Source organism: Nilaparvata lugens, chromosome 3 (assembly GCF_014356525.2).
Source record: "Nilaparvata lugens isolate BPH chromosome 3, ASM1435652v1, whole genome shotgun sequence".
NCBI classification, from domain to species: domain Eukaryota; kingdom Metazoa; phylum Arthropoda; class Insecta; order Hemiptera; family Delphacidae; genus Nilaparvata; species Nilaparvata lugens.
The window spans coordinates 94860652-94883120 of record NC_052506.1 but is presented as its reverse complement, the minus strand read 5'-3'; the positions used below and the strand labels follow the sequence as shown (position 1 = coordinate 94883120).

Genomic DNA, 22469 nt, shown 5'->3' with positions numbered 1-22469 from the left:
CTCAGGTAGATGCAACACAGAAACACTCATATATGCTCCCTCTAAGCTTAAATTGAATCTAATGGTTCCAATTTTTAATTATCATATAACTCAGATCATTTACTCAAGCCTCAACCTGTGAGTATAGATTGAAATATATTTACATTTCACATTCACTGGCCTCAATCTCTGAACACCTTGATTCCAGCCATATTTCTGGAGGAGAGGCTGTCGTTGATCAGTGGAAAATAAGATCTATGTCATTGTAATATATATTAATTATGAGATTCAATCTAATCCTATGGCTTCCATCAAATTCAGAGGAAGAAGGAGTGGAGAAACGAGTAGTTGATGAGAGTAAAGAATTAAACTAGGAGAACTACATTGAAAAACCAACACGCTTATTCTAAACCAAAAGCTAGAGGGATGTTTGAGTGGTGAGGTGTAGAATTAATCGTTTATACTGATTACGTTACATGAGTTGATGAGTATGCATTTCTTTTGTTGTTTTCTACTTGGTTCTAGGAAAACCGGGTATTAATTTATGGAACATTGAAGAGTTGATAATCTTCAAATCACTGCATCATTCGATACTGAATAGCCTGGATTAATCTTGGAGTTATATCATTGTACATTCGGTGATGAAATCAGTGTGTATCTAAGATCGTTATTCATTTCGACCGCTAGCAACATAATAAAATGTCATCATATCATACGCGTTTTTTGATGTTGAATGATTTATTAGTTTCCCAAATCCTACAAATAATGACAAAATAGCTTCAATTAATTGGCCATTGTTCGAAATGAGACATGTTCACCCGATCCAAATCCTGCTTTCTTATTTCCAATCCATTCCGTAGTGTGCACAGTCATCGACCACAATAGCCAAGCTAGAATATATTATTTGAGCACGTGGCATAACTGGGAGGTGAAAAAGGAGTCAGGTAATCAATCAAACTGAATTTTAATCGCGTGACTGGAGTGGAAAATGGCTGCCAACTGAGGCAAATTCGCGCAAAACACGTCTTCCTATTCGTCAGAAGCAGTGGTGCGATCCCTTTCAATATCAACTCGTGTGTATGATCACAAAGAGACTAAAAGTCATTGACTTGCAGCACCCGATGATATTGTGAGGTTAGGATATGCTTTCTGTGACATTGTGTAGCACTGTTACACAAAATGTACGACACAACTATAACAACTAACAGGTTTAGATACGTTTTCTTGGATTATACAGTAATACAGTCACACAAATGTATAACCTAGCTTGCTATAACAACATAAATATCAACATAGAATGCAAGTTGTATTCCATGTTGAATACAACATGTTGTATATCACTGAATCATGGACTATTACATGTGACCGTTTACAACGGACCGTTTACAACCAATATGTCGCAGACAGATTGTACTGTAAATGCAAATTGAAAGTCAAAGACTCCATCTAATACATGTAATACATGTAATACATAACACGGAACCGTTTACAACGGACCGTTTACAACCAATACGTCGCAGACAGATTGTACTGTAAATGCAAATTGAAAGTCAAAGACTCCATCTAATACATGTAATACATGTAATACATGTAATACATAACAAGGAACCGTTTACAACGGACCGTTTACAACCAATACGTCGCAGACAGATTGTACTGTAAATGCAAATTGAAAGTCAAAGATTCCATGTAATACATGTAATACATAACACGGAACCGTTTACAACGGACCGTTTACAACCAATATGTCGCAGACAGATTGTACTGTAAATGCAAATTGAAAGTCAAAGACTCCATGTAATACATGTAATACATGTGATACATAACACGGAACCGTTTACAACGGACCGTTTACAACCAATACGTCGCAGACAGATTGTACTGTAAATGCAAATTGAAAGTCAAAGACTCCATGTAATACATGTAATACATAATACGGAACCGTTTACAACGGACCGTTTACAACCAATACGTCGCAGACAGATTGTACTGTAAATGCAAATTGAAAGTCGAAGACTCCATGTAATACATGTAATACAAGTAATACATAACACAGAACCGTTTACAACGGACCGTTTACAACCAATACGTCGCAGACAGATTGTACTGTAAATGCAAATTGAAAGTCAAAGACTCCATGTAATACATGTAATACATAACACGGAACCGTTTACAACGGACCGTTTACAACCAATACATCGCAGACAGATTGTACTGTAAATGCAAATTGAAAGTCAAAGACTCCATGTAATACATGTTACAGAGTAACAAAAAAGGTGGAAGAGAATTGAAAGCCAACTCAATTGATGGAGATTTTAATTAACACTTGGGGCTGATATTTTTTCGTTTGAGGTCGACATGATCAATGACACGTTCTAGAATTAATTTGGATTCTGTTGGTTGTGAAGTACTAGGGATGGAATTCGAAAGCCAATTGATTGAATTGATTGAGTTTACCCATTTTGTCAAAGGGGAGCATTCCACTGTTTATACTTTCTCATCAAATTTTCTGTTCCCTGCTTTGAAAATAATAATTTTCTAGTTTCGAGGTTCTGAAAATGATAAAAAGTATTTCCACAATAGATATGAAATCAAATTAATCTTGATTCATCCTACTAATTATTGTAAATGATAATTGGTTGAGATTTCAAATCGGAAAATTATTGTTTTCTGATTTTCAGCGTTCAAAGGTAGTTGAATGTATTACCACAATGAATAAGGATTCAAATAGATATTGATTAATCTACCCATTGCAAGCTTCAATTTAGAAATCCAAATCAATGAAAATTTGGGAACATCGAATTGGATATATTAACATACAGATTGGATATATTGGATACATTTTCATTTGAAGTGATAATGCTCCCGAATATTAGCTTTTCTTTCAATATTTTCACATTTTATTTCTCACTCACATTCCTTCTTTCCAATGGATGATACACTCCATTCTCATAGAGAGAATCATCTTATAGTAGTTAAATCTCAGAATATTATGCAGTCTACTAGAAATCATATATAAATACACTGTAATTTGTGACCAGTAAATTTTCGACCAATTAGACCTGAATATAGATTTGATTTCTATCAACAAAACAAAATTCACGGTTTGTATATGAGATGATTTTATTGGTTCACTTCTTTCAAGATTGATCAATTTTACCAGAAACGATAAATAGAGCACAGTATCTCAACCCGGTGCAAAATCGATCAAACCTGTTTTCCAAATAATAATTATACAACTTTTCGACAAATATTACTTGATCTATAATGTCTCTCTCGTTCTTCATCATTAGTTTCATTGAGAATAAATAATATCTTTTGGGAGAACTTTCGTTGTTTTGAGTGTTCACAACGTGAACAGGATCAAGTTAGGGTCAGCCAGGTATTTATGGAGAACATAGTGATCTCCATTATAACACTGCAACATTACTGGTCTGTAATTATTAATAATATTATTATTATGAGTATGACGACTCTGTGCATTAAGGAGTCGAATAGATATGGAAAATCTACATAAATCATGTTCAAAACTCAAATAATGAAAATAGTAGCTGCTATATAAAGTGAAAAACAGGTTATTCTAAATCTCTTCTCGTCTGGAATCGAACGATGACGGGAAACAAAATTGAGTTGAAATAGTTATTTGTGCAACTAGTGCGCAAAGTGACAGTTTGCTGCACCGAAAGAAACGTTTACGCCCGAGCCGTAGGCGAGGGCGGAATGGTTTCTTGAGTGCAGCAGAGGAACTTTGCGCACGTATTTCACATTAAGTTTTTCCTACAGTTACCATTGAATATGAAAAGTGGGTAATTATGGGTAAAATTGCCTGAAATGCATCAAATGTTTTTCTGTGTAATTTTATTATTGATAAAAACCTTAATCCTAAAATCCCAAAGTCCTCGTTGTCCTTGGTTATAATATATAATGTAATAATTAGCGCGTTGTGCTTGGTTGCACCTCTGCTCACTATAGCAGCCACAGCAGTCACTGTTACCAACTTCATTTTCATTTTGCTGCACTGTTGCTCCATATAACCTACTAAGTATTTTGCGTTGCCATGTTGCAAATCTGGAGTGCAGAAAAATTTTTCCCGCACTAGAGCGGAAAAGTGATTCTTTGCGTTCTGTAATCAGTGCAGCAATGGACACTTTTCAACGTAACTGTAGGAAAAACAAATTTCTGCAGTAATAAAATGAGTGGAATCGAAAAGGTGACAGAAACAGAGCAAGCCATCAACGGGAAATTAAGTATTTGTCGTGGTGTGACGGTTCTGATTAAGTACGTGACAACGGGAAGCGAGATTCCAAAGGTGCTACATTAAAATTACAAACGGAGTGTATATTTTATTTCAGTTGTTGACTGGCATGTGGGCAAGAAAAATGAGAGGAGAGAGATGAAGAGGATGAAGAGGATAAAAAAGAGAAGGAAGAGATGGAGGTGATGGAGGGAGAGGAAGAGGAATAGGAGGAGGAGTAGGAGAAGGAAGTTGAGGAATGGAAGAAGAAGAAGAGGATGAGAATTTTATTATGAATGACGGGGCAGAAGGAAAAGAATAAGAACAAGGTTCAGGGAGAGGATAGACTTGTGGAGAAGGAGGAAGAAGAAGAGGAGAGTGAGAAGTTTCTTGAAGGAGGGTACTATATGGTGGAAGAGAAGTAGTAGATCAAGTAAGAGGAGAGAGAGTGAGAAGAGAGAGAGAGAGAAGAATGAGTGAATGAGAAGTTGTCGAAGGAGGGGTAAGGGGGATGGATGAAGAGTGGGAAGGAGAAGAAAAGGAGGATAAGAAGATGTTAGTGAAGAGGGAGGAGGTAGATGATTAGCAGGAGGTGGAAGAGGAGTGAGAGAGGAGGCGAAGGTAGATGTGGATGAGAAGGATGGATAGATGGATAGGTACGAGGAGCAGAAGCAGGAGGAGGAGAAAAAATGATAATAGGAGGAGATGGAGTAATAGGACAATGAGGAGGATAAGGAGGAGGAGAAGAAGCAGGTGTAGGAGGAGGAAGAGGAGAAGGTGGAATAGGAGTTGTTGTGTCTCTAATGTTGAAATTTGAAACAGGTCTTCTTTTGTGTGTTGTTTTTGTACATGAGTAATTCCAATTTGTCGACCAGCAGAGGGTGGTTGGGAAAGGGGGATGGTTTCATACATTATTGAGCCGTGGGACGCAGCGCGGCGGACGCGCGAACGGGCGCGTGCGAGCGTCACCTTGGTTGGTCAGCAGTCAGCACAGAAGTCATAATTTAGCAGCATCTGAGACAGAGTTTTAATGGAGTTCCCCAACCCCAACCACCCTTATCCTTTCATCCCCCGTAATAAGCGTTAACGTTTCGCAAACTTCTCCTCTTCACCACCGACTCATAACCCAGGTAACCTGCCACCCCACAATCATAATAAAGAATACAGGAAAAGACATAGTACCAGAATAGAATATTTCTAGCGCTGCAAGCAATTCAAGGAATAGGGATTAAGTTGTCTCCTACTTCTTTTTTCCTTCTCCTTTCATACATCTTCTCATATATCTTCTTGGACTTTCTCCACTTCTACATCTTAATCTGCTTCTCTATCCTCTTTCCTCCTGTCCTCTTCCTTATTTTCAGGTTTTCTAGCATTTCTGAATTTCTGTCTAATAAAGGCTATCTTCTTATTCATCTTCCTCTTTCTCTCTCATTCTTCATTCTCCCTTGTTAGTTGCTTCACCATTTCTATTCCCCATCTACTCCTTACACCCTTCTCGTATTATTCTTCTATTCTTCTTCTTTTTCATCATCATCTTCTTCTTCTTCATCTTCTCCTTCTTTTTTCCATCTACCTCTTTCTCACAATCTATTGCTTCTCCTGAATTCTCCTCCTTTCTTCTTCCACTTCATCACTCTTTTTCTTTTTCCCACGTTGGCAACAATAATTGTTCTCCTACCTCTTGAACCCCCACTCCCATTTCCCTCGGTCGGTTCTATTCTTCTTTTTCATCATCATCATCATCATCATCATCATCATCATCATCATCATCATCATCATCATCATCATCATCATCATCATATTCTTCATTCTTCTTCTTTTTCTTCTTCTTCTTCTCATTCTTCTTCTTCTTCTTCTTCTTCTTCTTCTTCTTCTTCTTCTTCTTCTCTTCTTCTTCTTCTTCTTTTTCTTCTGCTTATTCTGCTACGCATCTTCTATTATCATATTTTCTTCATCTTCTCCTTCTTTTTTCCCTCTACCTCTTTCTCACAATTTATTGCTTCTCCTGAATTCTCCTCCTTTCTTCTTCCACTCCATCACTCTTTTTCTTTCCCCCTCGTTGGCAACAATAATAATTGTTTTCCTACCTCTTGAACCCCCACTCCCATTTCCCTCGGTCTTCGTTGCGGGAAATTTTGGGTTGGTTTAAGAGGATGTGATGGGGGGAGGTAGAGAGTTTGCTAGAATTGATAAAAGAAATATAAATCTGTGGAGCAGAGAGAAATTCTGTTTCGTTTGGCCAGGAAAAGAAGCTGCGCCATGCGTTTGGGAGCTGTTTATCTGTGCTCTGCTTTCCGTGTAATCAGTTCCGAGCACAGACTGTGTTAATTCATTGAAATTAAGGACCTTGCAGTAATCTAAAATCGTGTGGAGTTTTCTATTTCATCTGAACGTAGTTCTGTGGTGATAGATGAACTTGGAAAAGCATGTTCGAAAAACAATTTTTGTTGTGGCGAAATAAAAATTTGATTTGAAAAAGAAGATAAATTGTTATCAAATTAAATCTACAAACTATTTATTCATTTATTCACACACACACACACACACACACACACACACACACACACACCACACACACACACACACACACACACACACACACACACACACACACCACACACACACACACACACACCACACACACACACACACAACACACACACACACACACACACACACACACAACACACACACACCACACACACACACACACACACACACACCACACACCACACACACACACCACACACACACACACACACACACACACACACACACACCACACACACACACACACACACACACACACACCACACACACACACACACACACACACACACACACACAAGATGAATGCAACTGTACAAATTAACACATGCAAAACAAAATACAACAACAATCACAGCAAAACAAATAAAGGAATAGTGGTGCAAGAAAGGAATCATTGCTGACAATATTCTTTATTCCAGTAGACGATTCGAGAAACAAAAGTGAATACTGTATTTTTGGAAAATAATATCGAAGGGAGAACTAATATAAAGAAAGAGAAGGAACGTAACAAACTTATTATTAAACATGAAAACGTAGGTTGGAATAGGAAGGAGATCAATTATTGTTGACAGTATTCCCGATTCCAGTAGCTGATTCGAAAAACAGGACAGAAGACTGTATTTTTTAGAAAATGAGATCGAAGGAAGAACTAGAATGAAGATGGAGAAGATGGTAAATCATCATCATTGAAGTACATTGCATTCTCATTTGTCGGAAGAAATTTAATCCAGTCCAGAAATGAAACTCTGAAAATGTATTGACAGCTACAATGGGCTTCGTCATCCCACGAAAATTACAATTTTTATCGCGCACAACGAACACAGTTTCTCATCGCGGAACAATATTTTGCTTGGAAAAATGCGAGCACAGTTCCACTTGAAGAAATAGAAGAGGCAGCAGCTATCTATTCAGACTGTAGCCGAGAGAATAGAGGTATTCCACAGAGAGAGATAGAGTGAAAGGGAGTGATAGAGGAGAAGGTCCTCTCCAAGATAATTAAATCATTGTAGTCCGGAGAACTTCTTCATTCAGCGTTGCGATCACAATATTGCACTTCTTTCTCGATTCGAGGCAAAACCGACTCGCGGAAAGCTATTCTACACTTTTAATTAGTTGGATATTATCTTTATCATTTCCAACCGACTGGAGCTCGCCTCGTCGAAAGATAATCGACATCAGTCGGTAATGTTTTTCTATGTGTTCATGTTTCTTTCGACACACATCACATCCAAACCATTAGATTAAATTAGATTATTGAGTTCTCCATTCATGTATTTTACAATATACACTAATTTATCAAATGTCATTATTGCTTATGCCGTTTACTTAAAATGATTAGTCCTACCGTTATTGAATTCTTCAATTTATTTATCTAACTTTTTGACAACAGATTTGAGCCCATCTGACATACGGTACACGCTTTATTCAACGAATTTTCTACAGTATGAAAAATAAATTGATAAGAATGAAGATTGATTGCGATTTGAATAACGATGATATAATTATTGCGAAGTACGAGTAACTACATAAATCAAAGGTGTTTCAACAAATAATTGTCGATTCTCTGAAAAGGATATCTTTCCCATCAACACAAGAGCGTGATGGGGTGGAATAGGGGGGTTAAGTTGGAGGAGAGATTAATGTTTTTGAACATGAGTAAAGCTGATTCTTCTCGAATTATGCGCATAATCCGGGTCCTGAGAAGTAATCCATATAATTGGATTTTTTATTATTTGCATTGATGAAGATGCTCACATTAGCCGGAGGCTTGTGCGTGAGTGAGATGAGAGAATCGAGGAGCAATTTCCATGAGATTTTCGAAAAACAAAGCATTATTTGCTGATGATGTCAAAATTAATCCATACATTTCCTTGTTTCCTAATATTCCTGCTGATTTGTAAAGAATATTTATAATGCACACCATCATCAACACATGAAAGAGTATCTTAACGTCATATATGATTGTGAATTATTGATTTGCTTATATAATTCTGCAAGGTTAACGTGTATTTCATACAATCAATGAATGTAGTTTAACAATTTATCCATTATTCGAATGTAAGGAGCATTCATCTTCCAACATACTTTGATGAGTTAATAATAACTGGGACCGTCAAAATCTACACTCTTCCAATAATATTTTTATAAGTACATTACTGTGGAAAATTCTCGAAGATATCCCTAGGGGAAGTTGGAAGAACAAATCTTTGTTGTAAAAACAGCTCACGAGATGGGAATCTCAGAGGATAATGGATTATTCTGGAGAACACTTCAGCTAAGTCAGTTGGCGTTTAGCTTGAAAAAGCCCAGGTTCCAAGAAATCAGAGGGTATTGTACTTTCATTTGTGAAAAACTGTTTCGTTACAATCAACAGCCTGAGTATTTTTTATGGATTTTCCATGTCATAATTATGACAGAACTTTACTGAATCAATAGTCCAGATTGATAAGATACTGACAGTGATACGATTATTTCTCGCTTATGAATAATCCAGAATTTTTTGCAACGAATTCGAAAAAAAATAGTTTTCTGTGTCACATTTCATTTAGTTTTTTCTGTGTTATTCCAGGTATTTTCCACTTAGAATTCTGCTTCGAGAGAGATAGCTATTCTGTGAATATTTACCCTCCCAATACTTTCCCTAGTTGATAGACTTCATCAAACTGATTGCCTCAAGTCATAAGTTATACAGAGACCGGTATATTAATCTGACGATTTTGTAGTAATTGTTATGTTGGAACCACTGTTATAGAAAAGGGAATGTTGTACATCGACAGGTCTATTCATGCCATTTCAGTAGCCAGTATTTCGTGGTCAAGTGAACATCGAGCGTTTGTGATCGAAGCTTATTTTTAAAATGTTATTTTAACACAGCGTTTATTTCGCAGACATTTCAATTTAAATCGCCACGCGCCTGTTCCCAGTAAGAATACGATCTTATTGTGAGTAAAGAATTTTAGAAACACGTCGTCTGCTTTAGAAACGAAACCAACAGGACGAAAACGGACTGTGAGACTGCCTGAAAACATTAACGCGGTAAGAGTAGTAGCTGTTACACGGTCTCCACGACGTTCAGCAGCGAAATATGCTGTTGCGCTAGCCATTTCCGATCGAAGTGTATGACGAATTTTTCATTCCGACCTGAAATTCCATCTGCATAAAATAATGTAGTGCAACAACTTGATGCAAATGATTGGGTACATCGCAAAGTCGCTTGCGAGATAATTCTCGAAAATGTCCACCAGGGTGCCATTATTCTTTCAAGTGACGAGGCACATTTCCATTTGACGGAATTTGTGAATAAACAAAATTACCATTATTGGGCAGCTAATTATCCACAGAGTGTGAAGTTGTGCTCCTGGGGGGGTTACCTCTTATGATAGAGTCCCACGTTATGAAGCTATTGTGAGAAGTTGTGGATTGCAATTCCTTCACAGATAATACGATGTTTCTGGTATTTATAAGAGCAGTCTCTAAATTCCCTCTCTTGCGAATAAATTCACAAAAAATTAAGGCCTTCCGGCTCGCAAAATTACTGGGTTCAAACCTCAGCTCTAGCTCAGTGGTAGAAACATGAATTTTATAAATACAAATAATCACCATAAGGTTCAAGGACCAGGGATTGATAATTCTTACCGCTGCTTCTATGAAATTCTTGAAGAATACCAGTAAGGAAATTAAAAGAATATTTGATGACTGATTATCAGTAACCATGTACCACTAGAGAATAATCAGGACCAACTATAGTTGTTTCTAGTTGATTCTTAAAACGCTCGTCGTGAATACAAGTACTCACCAATATACCCCTTCAAAATTCCTTAGAACTTACAACGCCAGTTCTTGAAGCTCTCTGGATCCTTATATGATATAACTGGAACCTTATTAATATAATTTCTTAATATACTTGTTCTGGCTGATAAAGTGAATATCATCAAAGGATGATAAATATTGAGTGCTTTGAATAAGGTTAATATAATTGATTCAATAATTTTAAATGCTGCTAGATATTTGTTGGTACCAAAACAGCTCAAACTATATAACACGAGATGAACTAGGATAAAATAAATTTCTACGATTTGTATGCTGACATAAAACACAAAATATATTCCCACAAAAAAGATGTGTATAAGATATTCGATAAATCTATAATTCACTTAAATAATCTACTTTTAAAATCTGAATAATTATCACAGGCTTTGCTAATATTCACAATAATGAGTTTCAAATTCATAAATATATTATATTTAATACTGGTACTTAGACTTCCAATCAATACAAAATTCTACCAATAAAAACCTGTTCGGTCTATAAGTTTGATATGATATACTTGATTCAATTACAAAATTAATATTTAATAAATTAATATTCAAACATGAGATCTCAGGGCTTTTAATATGAATTCGGGCAGTGCATGGAAGTAAGCTTCCTACATATAATAAATAAATTTATAAAATGTTCTTGTGAACTATGTGATATTGTTCAACACGTGGTGACTCTTAATTTTAATTCAAATTAATAGGAATAGCGCTTTTTTATTAATTATTACCCCACTGAACGTAGAAAAAATGAGCTCATTTGGTTTGACTTATCACTCACTGACTGAAGTTCTAGATGTCTTCGTGGATTGAATTAATTATTTCCAATAATTAATTAGGTAGGCTCCTTTTCGTCACTGCTGGGCTAACGCGTGATCCAGATTTTTATAAGTTTCTTTCGAATTAAAGCTATTTTTATGGGAATCTTTACAATTACGAACTCCTTGACAGCACTGAGTTCACAAACAATTAACATTCAACAAACATACATTACATTTAAAAAAGGGTTTGGCTTAATAATTCATTAAAAATTTTTTAAAAGGAAGAAGAAAAGACCCTAAACTCCATGTGCATCCTCTCCGGTTGGGATCTTAAGCCAGAAGAAATAGGTTTTTAGAAAAATTTTGCTTCTTCCTAGAATAATTCTGTAAGCTACTCTCTGATTGGCTTTCAATTTAATAGACTCAATACAATTGGTTGCCTTGGGAATCAGGGCTTCCTCGGCTTTACAATAGAAAAAATTAAATAAAAGAAGTTTTCATACAAATATATGGAGTGTTTATCTTAAATTGAATTCATAAATAAATCGTAACATACGATTTTAATAGATAATACATTTAGTTTTTATATGAGTTTTGTATACTCTTGATTTATCATGCTTTTTTAGATTATAATAAATATTTATACAGAAATAATAGTTATTTGTATTTCTACACATCGACTTCCTTTAGTATACATAATATATCCTTTATGAGTGAATTTATATGATTCAACCGGTCATATGGGTTGATCGAATAATCAGCTGATTCGTTCAGTATTGGTTCTAATAATTATCGATTTATCCAAGATCGACTAATTCTTTTCAAAACGTAAACAAGTAACTCTAACCTCAATGTTCATGCATTTTATTTTATTTTTTTGTAATCCGCCAATAATAATTATGCCGCTTTATAATTTTTTGATCTTACCAATGGGTTCTCATAATTATTAAATCACAATAATACATGTTTTCTTATCGTTGTTGATAATGCTATTGCTCCTAATCACTAATAATACTTGATTTGAGTTGATTTACTCTTTGGATAGGTCTAACCTTCTTTCCAATTTTATAGTTCTATTACATTTTATTGGCTCATTTAAAAATATTTGGTGGTTTCAAATTACCACGTGACAAGAGCTGAAGGAATCCATTCCACGAGAAATGTAATTAATTCCACAAGTGATGATTGAGCGAGCAATGGCAGATTTTAGAACTGGTTTAAGTGAGTGTGTGGAAAACATTTGAATGACATAATCTTCAAATGAAAATACTTTGTGAGTAATCTATATAATTCACTCTAAATTGCAAAATTTGATATATTACATGTTTCAATTGAACGAAACATACTTCAACAAGTAGTTGAGTGAACAGTAGACCTCGCGCTCAGTAAGTTACATTGGATGATGATATATGGTGATTTTATTCATGTTCTACCTCCAACTACTTCAATTTTTTCCATTGAGTGTCAACGTTTAATAACTGAAACCTCAAACAGGTGTAAAGTTTTTCGTGTTTACCCTAATTTTTTCCCCTTCATTCATTCTCTTTTCAATTACGTCCTGAACATCTTCGATCGGGAATTTCGCTGGTACTGAGATAATAATTTAAAGCTTCTAGCGTGTCTAATACCGCTGTAGAGCTCGTGTAACTGCTGGAAGTTCTGTGCAAGAGCTGTAACGGTCGGTACAACACAAGTAATTTAGTGGCCAGTTTATGAGAATAGTTTGGAGCAGTAGTAAACTTGGATCATTACAAATTCCTACCCTCAAACAGTTTCTGTCAATAATAACGTTACGTGGAGATACTAAACGTTCCTACCCTCAAACTGTAGATTCAGTACAGACATTTTCAAAGAAAAAGACGGAGAAGGAAAACAAACAGGTGCCAATAGTGGGGGCAATTCTTGTACATAAAGGTAATAAACGTTCCTACCTGCAAAATGGGAGAGCAATACAGGATTCTAAGAAGAAAGAACAAGATATGAGTGAACTTTTAGTCTCAGAGAGTTTCGAATGAACAGGAGTTATTTTGGAGCTCGTAGCCGTCACTTCGTGAAACTGACCTCAACTACGGAGGTAATCTTCTAATAGGAGTAGGATCAAAGACACGTCACTTATCAAAAAATCAAGATTAGATATTATGCAATTTACTGGGTCCAATCCCTTTCCGACTACCTACCTAATCATTAAAACAATTCATTATTAAATTTACATTAGAAGCTTAAAAAATAAGTTGATTGAATTCTGATCATTTTTTATTTACAATTTTGTGAATATTTTTTCTAATCTATATTATATCATCCATGATTGCTCTTTGCTCAGTGAATATTCAGCATTCTATAATTCATATTATGTTTTCTTCTTCAAACTCCATGATTAGCCTCCTCTTCAAACTTTCCTTCTCATCCTCCTCCTCCATAGCCTCTATAATTCGTATACCCCATAATTCATGGTGAACGCTTGGTCCCGTTAACTATGAATAATATAGAGTTACTACTGTACTTGAATCCATGAATTCATTCAAAAGTTAGGTATACCAAATAATATAGTTCTATAAAGTATTATACATACTATATACAGTTCATGATATATTCATGATTCAAGTTAATATTATTGGAAATAATTAGAAATAACATTGTCTCAACCAAGCTTCTCAGAACATTAACCCCTCAAACTCATACCGACTTGAAACTGCGATTATTTGAAATTGAATGAATCAAATCAAATTGGTTTTTATTATCCATGATAACAGGGTACAAAAATTCAAATCATACAATAACATTACATCTTCTGCAATGAAGAATAATCATAAATAAAGCTTACAGTTGGAATAGAATAATTAATTGAATTGTAATAGCTAAATCTAACTGCAATATATCATAGTTACAGAAAATACAACACTATTTTTTAATAAACTTCATGAAAGCTCTCCACAAAGACAAAGCCTGTGATCGATTATACAACTTACTTAAAAATTTGGTGTGGTACACTCACACAACTTTCCTTGCTCATATTTGAAACTACGATCAGACTTCTGTATATGTGTATATATAATTGTTTTCAGAGAACTTTTTCTTTGTGTGAATTGTGAAATTCGATGATTTTTTTTAGTCGTCATTTTTTAATGTCGTAAAAACAGCTGTTCTACAGATGAAATATCTCCACTATGTGTTATTTTTATGAACTGCGCTACCTACCTACCTCATGCACGAGAAGGAGGTTACTGAGTCCATTTCTCAAGGATGGGGTGAACCCCCCATTGGTTTCCCAGAAAGGAGACTCATGCCAGTTGATAGAGCTGATAAATAACTATACAGGGTATGTATTTGAAAAAAAATCGGTCAAGTTATATTTGAGAAAATTGTGAAAAACATGGTTTTTTGGTAATTATCTGCCATTTTTCTCAAGAATATTACGGAGCTCCTGCAATTTTCCCAGAAATGAGACTCATGTCAGTTGATAGGACTTATCTATGGTATAAATTTGAAGAAAATTGTTGAAGCCGTTTTCATGAAAACCGTGAAAAACATGGGTTTTTAGTCATTATCCGCCATTTTTCTTCAGAATATTACGGAGCTCCTGGAATTTTCCCAGAAATGAGACTCATGTCAGTTGATTGGACGTATAAATAGCTATCCATGGTATAAATTTGAGAGAAATCGTTAGAGCCGTTTTCGAGAAAATTGTGAAAAACATGGTTTTTTAGTAATTATCCGCCATTTTTTCCGCCATCTTGAATTGAATTTGATTGAATTTCTAATTGTCGGATCCTTATGGTATAAGGACCTTGAGTTTAAAATTTCAAGTCAATCGGTTAATTAGGAATGGAGTTATCGTGTTCACAGACATACACACATACACACACACACACACATACACACACACAGACCAACACCCAAAAATCATGTTTTTGGACTCAGGGGATCTTGAAACGTATAGAAAACTTGAAATTGGGGTACCTTAATTTTTTTTGGAAAGCAATACTTTCCTTACCTATGGTAATAGGGCAAGGAAAGTAAAAAAGATCGTTCAAGTGAGTGGATTGGTGAATAGTTCGAGTAAGTGGAAGTAGTAAGTGGGAATGGAATTTGAAATCACATGATTGAATATCTTTTACAGTTTAGAACAATTTAATCGGAGATGAGTTCAAATCAAATATAAGTCATCTTTGCATATTACACAGTATGTGAATATGAATTACTGCTTCAATACTCATTCGGATTTCGATAAATGAACAATCTGAGAGACCCAAGCGCAGACAAAGGAATCACGCAGACAATTCCTTCAACTTCTTGTTCAAACTCGACTGGAAGTTATCAAAGTTAATCAGGATGAGTTCATTGTAAACATATTGGAGCAGCTACACACTAACTCGTTCTCGTGTAAGGGAAGAAGACCAAAGTTGGTGTTCCTCTCCCTCATCCTCATCACCCACTCTCCCTCCTCAAGGAAAGCAAGTCTCGTTAAACTTTGTGGCCATTGTTCAGGAAGATATTAAGGAAATTCTGAGCAATGTGCTAGATTAGAAATATGGCGGATGGCAAGTGAATTAATGATGATTGCTTCACGTCACAACGTCTCTATTTCCACAGTATTATTCGTCTGCTGTCCTCCTCATAATAAGCGAACATCATTCACTCAACAGAGAATTGTGTAATATTTTTCTGGTCAGGAACACATTCACATGATGAAGAGACAAATATGTAGTCATCTATCACAAATTTTGTTTGGAGAGAAAACCCACAAACATGTTCCAGTATTTTTTTAAAATAAAATTGTTGATGGTTGAATAAATCTTTGTGTTTTCATCATAAATAAATATCACTACATTTCACAAAACATTGTCATAATAATTCATGACATATATACAACATGTACATGAAACATATTTGAGATTGAAAATATTCATATACATAAATTATAAGACTCACTTTTCGTTCTACTTGTTTCACTACTAGAATACTCCAATTATATACTCATAATTTGTTTTATTTGTTTCTCAATATGTCATGAATCCGATACACTCTCTGTCTGGTTCGCTCATCTTTTTGATAACTAATTTTTTTATGGAGTAGGCCAATATACAATGTAATTTTGAGTAAATAACTCTCTGGATTGATGTTCCATATTCTTCATGATGGGTCCGTCATACCGCAGCTTCAAAATAAACTGTAGGTCTAATTAATGTTAGAAGAAAAACTTTTGTTGAATTAATCAATATCTGTTGTATTGATCAATTTTGACCAAGTAGGCTACTATTGAAGGATCAATCATAACAAGCTAATTGCAGTGTCGGAGTAATAAATGTACAGTATTTATACTAGCAGTAAATTATGTTGAGTTACTTTGGAGGTACTTGTTTCGGCGAAAGAGTAAATCTCGATGAAACGATATCAGAATGCTTGGAAATACTAAGATTTTCTATCAGACTGTAGAAAAGGAGAGTTTAGAACGTATTCTATCTCAATTATTCAAGTTGTCAATACTCCATAATAATGGAATGGAAAACTCACAAAATCAGAAGTATTATTAGTGACCAAACTTTTTTCAGCATTGGGTATTGATAATATCTTAAATCTTATTGAAAATGCGATTTTCACTATAATAATCAATTTTGTTGTTGATCTATGACTTTTCCACTGCTACAATTTGACAACCCGCTGCTTTATTAAATCATCAGTACAAGATTAACATTGGAGCTTGATTACCATGAAAATATTAAATAGAATGATACAGGTGAAACAAGGAGATGAGCTATTATTATTCCATCCCAGATCAATAATTGTATTCTTCTTCAATTCAAGTAGTCAATACTCAATAATAATTGAATCGCAATACCAATAATCCTACAACTTCTTTGGGAAATGTCTTCATTTCTAATCTTTAGGATCAGCCACTATAATCCTGGAGTAAGTGTATATGATAATATAATCCAGTTCTAATATGTTTTATAGGACAACATAAATTACTCAAATAATATTTTGATCTGCTTCTAATATTGTGTTTATTTTGCAAATAGAACATCTTTTTACAAGTTTCCTCTCACAATCAATATCTACTTCATATTCACATATTATTGTTGCAGTCCGGAAAAAGATTACAGAATATTTCAATTCAAATACATATTAGTTTTCATCATATATCTATCTACTCGTATTACAACAAGGAAAATCACAAACCAAAATATTTTAGAGAATAGGTTCTTTGTTTACTGTCAAATTCATTAGTGAATATCATTGGAAATTGAAATCAAACCATAACGAGTTTTCACCAAATATTATATTAATGAAAACTAAACTAACCCCAATTACCTATTATCTTTGCTTACAGTCAAACTCATTGATAGAAATTTCAAATCAGACTTATAACAAGTTGTCATCAAAGTTGAAATCTGCAACCCTCAATACCTAGAAGAGTAAGTTTGAGATAAGTATATTGTCTACTGACCGCTCTTGAAGCGACGTGTGGAGTTGCAAGAGCCACGACAAGCAGGGCCAGAAGAGAAAGGCGTTTTCCGGTCATGACAGGCAGGAAACGCCGGATCAGTTGTGACGTGAGAGTGGAGTCGGAAGAATCACGCGCGTATGTTGACGGTGAGAGCGGCTCCAATAGAATGAGCAGAAATCTCCGCGGAGGCGACACTACAAAACGGTGCTAGTTCGTGCACCCTCCGCCAGGCGATGAAGCGGCGCTAGCGTCGCGTCGCTGCTGTAGCGGACAGTGTGGCCACGACTTTGGGGCAGCCGGCGCCATTTTGCGGCTAAATTGACATAGCTGAAACAAGTTTTCCTGTATATAGGCACTGGAACAAATTTTTCAAGATATTTGTTGAACACCATCATTGCTAATAAATGGATTCATATGGGCAGTAAGACCGATTTTCATGAAGTTCATTTCACTTCAAGATGTTCAAGAATGATCTTCATCTTCATCTTCTCGATTGATATTTTGAATCTTGGAAATCAACTATCCAATCATTAGAATTGATTGTGTGGCTATTTTTTATAATAAATGAAACAAGCAAGAAATATCAATTTCAAATATCAAGAAATATCACTTTTAAATCGTGTTTCTGGGCAGAGGATGACTATGCTTTTTGGAAAATTCAATTCAAAATGAATCTTTGTGGGAACAAATAAGCCTGTATATTTTTTCACAGATTAGGATTGAGAAAAGATTGGCCAATCGAATTCATTCATCTTTTTTAAGTAGAAATATAATGACAATTCCTTGACCAACAAAATATACAGAGATAGAATTGATCATTATCAACAGGAATCAACAGGAATCAACAGTTAATATCATATATCAGAATATAAATATCAGTTTTACAGGGCAGTTATCACATTCAGTTTTACCATTTTATTATTCATGGGTATACCTTGAATCCCAGCTATCTACTATGGGAGGAAATGGAAGAATAAACCTGGCAACTGTTTATTCTTACATTTCCACTGACTATAAAGTGAGTCTAACTATAGAATGATGGAGAAAGACCTATGTATAAGCGATTTCAGTTTGGTAAAAATATGGCGGCAGACGTTACATAACCACTCTACATATGGTTCTCTACGTATGGCACATATTTATGGTTCTCTGCATATTACGCGAACGTGTCGTGACCACTCTTTATTGCACGTTATAGATGCGGACGTCTCACAGGGTAGGCAAAATATCACATTCCCGAAAATCATACGGTGACTATTCTAACACAAACTTGTTCTGACATGCAATGCTTCTTCCTGTTTTTGCTTTACAATTATCAAAGCATTTGAATAATACAAGCATTTTGTTATTTAAAATCAATAGTCTAACCCCCTAACCTACCGTTTAACCTTTCAAACCCTTAAGTTTATTCATCTTTTATGTGTTTATACTTCACAGTTTGGCTATATGTGGCCGTATGATTTTCGGAAATACGATGTTTCGCCCATTGATATATATAGTTAGATGACTAAGCTATACCTTCAAGCGTTTGGAAGCATGATGCCTCCTTCATTTCTCGTCGCCATTGAATATCGGGCAAGAAGTCAGGCGCCCAGACAGACTTATATGGGAAAACATCGACTTTCATTACGTTATATCTTTTGACATACTTGATGGATTTCAATATAATTTTTTTTCAACTTTTCATCATTTCCATTACCATATGATACAATGATTTGTTCATTGAACTTCATTTTTAACTCGACCAAACATCTAATTTAGTGAACCTACCTCACTACAGATTTTGATCCATTCTATTAGTAAATGAATCTCATTTTTACAATATTCTCCTATTACCATGTATTTAGAATATGGAAAATAAAACATTTATTAAAGATTGCTCATATTACCGTATATTTTATTAGATGGCAAATAAAAAATTAACTGTTATCACAATATTTAGTGAAACTGTTTCCATTCGTTTTGCAACTTAAGTATAGGTACCTAACTATACTCTATACTCCTATATTTATAAGATAATAAATATCTACATATTATAAGAACGGGAAAAATAAAACAAAAATTATAGATTGCTAATATTACCATATATTTTATTAGATGGCAAATAATAATAAATTAACCATTATCACAATATTTCGTGAAATTGTTTCTCATTCGTTTTGCAACTTAAGTATAGGTACCTAACTATACTCTATACTCCTATATTTAATATAAGATAATAAATAACTACATATTATAAGAACGGAAAAATAAAACAATAGCAATGATGAAGGATTTATAGACAATTTTAGCAAATAATATTTTTTATAATACAAATTTAGCATACAATATTTTCATAGTTCACAAAATATTACAATATAAGACAAATTAATAGAATGGAATATGGATACCTTTATTGGATCTATGGAAATAAAATATTTATTATAATATTACCGAGACTTATATTTTATTACTTGGCAAATAATGATAATGAATCAACCTAAGCACAATATTCCTTGAAACGATCATTTGGCACTAGGCTTAGCCTTCATGAAACATGACCGATGAAAATATAAAAATACTTATGTATAAAAAGAAATATTTTCATCTGGGAATGTTCTATCCACCATGATTTTTTTAACTATCAATAATTCATTATCTTAAAAAAAATTCAAATTTTTGTAAACTTATTAGCTTTATAGCCTTACATATTTGAAAGATTCTTATAATGAGGTGATTGGAATCTACTTTGTTCATTATCATAAATATTATTATTATAATAAATACTCTGTCTTAACAAAAATAAAGTTCAAAAATTGTTTTCCTGCGGTTCAGAACCCAACTAAATTCCGGTTGAGCTGTAGGTGCACACCTGTGCCCACCACGCACTAGCCTAGCGCTCATGTGGACATCATCCTCGAAAAATAGACATAATTATATTGAACTAGCCGTCAGGCTCGCTTCGCTCGCCATATCCGTTTAGCCAGGGGCCCCGACTGGATCGTCGAAAAATGAGATCAGCGGGCTCGCTTCGCTCGCCTGCATGTAGACCTCAGCGGAACCTCTGTACCGAATTCTGGACCCCCGACTGGATTGTCCAAAAATGAGATCAGCGGGTTCGCTTCGCTCGCCTGCATGTAGACCTCAGCGGAACCTCTGTACCAAATTTGAACGTATTATGTCAATTTGATCTCGAAAAACACCTGTTACTATATCGGCGTATCTTTGGCGAACAAAATTCTTCCACCTCAGCTAAACCTGTGTACTGATTTTTCTTTTAATATATTCCCATCAATTATTGAAAAAGGTGAGGAAACGCAGAAAAGCTGAGAAAACGCTAATTTTTGGCGTTATTTCAAATTCCTTCTAACACAACATTATTGCACCCCAGCTGAGCTTCTGTAGTAAATTTGAACATTTTCTGTTTATTTGTTCTCGATAAAGCTGAGAATCCGTTCTTATTGCGCCTCTAAAGGGCCAACTGAACACACCTACCAAATTTGAAATATTATGTCATATTTTTATCATATGTTAGGACGATCCAGTCGGGGGTCCAGACTAAACGTCTGGCTAAACGGATATGGCGAGCGAAGCGAGCCTGACGGCTAGTAATATAATATTCCCAGGAATAGCTCTGATTGAAGTAGCAGTACCCAATCAATTTTTCCGCGATAAATCAGGACCTCCTAAACAGTTATTTAGGAGGTACTGGATAAATTGGTATTTAGGAGGTCCTGGATAAATGCATTTCAATCTTCAACTTGGTGCCAACCTAACAAAGTCAACTCAACTTAATGCCAACCAGACAAAATTTTTAATCTAGTTACCAGAACAACTGTTTCGAAGAGGTACTCTCTCTAGATTATAGTTCTATATTACATATGGTATGGACACTTCAATTATAATTTCAAGATATTGGAATAAGAAGAATATACATGCTAAGAGACGAACTTTAAACCCTTAAAAACCACCCTTAGAGTGGTTAAAATATATCGCCAAAATATTTCTTAGTGCGCCTCTTAAGGGCCTACTGAACATGCCTACCAAATTTGAACGTTTTTGGTCCGGTAGATTTTTAGCTCTGCGAGTGAGTGAGTCAGTCAGTGAGTGAGTGCCATTTCGCTTATATTTTTATATAGATGAATTACGTAGAGAATTCTCTTATTATAGATTAGAAGAAAGGATGTCATAAAATACATCAGATTGAGTATTTCCGTGAATAACTACGAAAACATTTTCACCCACTGATTTCATGGAAGATTCAAACTAGAATCGAAGCTGTGTTAGTGATTTGATTATATTGATCTATCTATGCTGAAATTTACAATTTCCATCTCTCAGCGTCCATATTTTTCCATAGTTTCAGATGTTTTACAGACTACGTTGAGTGTTTTCAACGTCAAGGCATTGCAGCAACGGAGTTTTCAATCTATTAAACAAAGTTCAACAAAAAGTTTTGTAATCATCTCTGACAGAGAGGGAAGACGACTGATGAAAAGTGGAAAAGTAAGCGGATTAATGTTGACTTGGATGTTGAAGCTTTAAGGTCTTGTGAATTGGCTGAAGCTGCTTCATCTGCCTGCTGTTTCATAGGAAAACAAAACATGAGTCCTGTCACTGAATACATTTATCCGCTTATAACATTTTTGTAACATTCATCAAAAAAACTTTTATAATTGTGTCCAGAGTTAATACCGGGATACTTA

At 35.0% G+C, this 22469-nt stretch overlaps 1 protein-coding gene across 1 annotated transcript in view; it reads right to left on the bottom strand.

Annotated features, from left to right (window-relative positions):
* LOC111054842 overlaps positions 1–17991 on the bottom strand; it is a 153027-nt gene extending 135036 nt beyond the window's left edge. Inside the window, exon 1 of the mRNA XM_039425137.1 lies at positions 17785–17991. Within this exon, the coding sequence (XP_039281071.1) occupies positions 17785–17859 (75 nt within the window). The 5' untranslated portion in view covers positions 17860–17991. The remainder of the gene's footprint in view (positions 1–17784) is intronic.
* Between the last annotated feature and the right edge of the window lie 4478 nt (positions 17992–22469).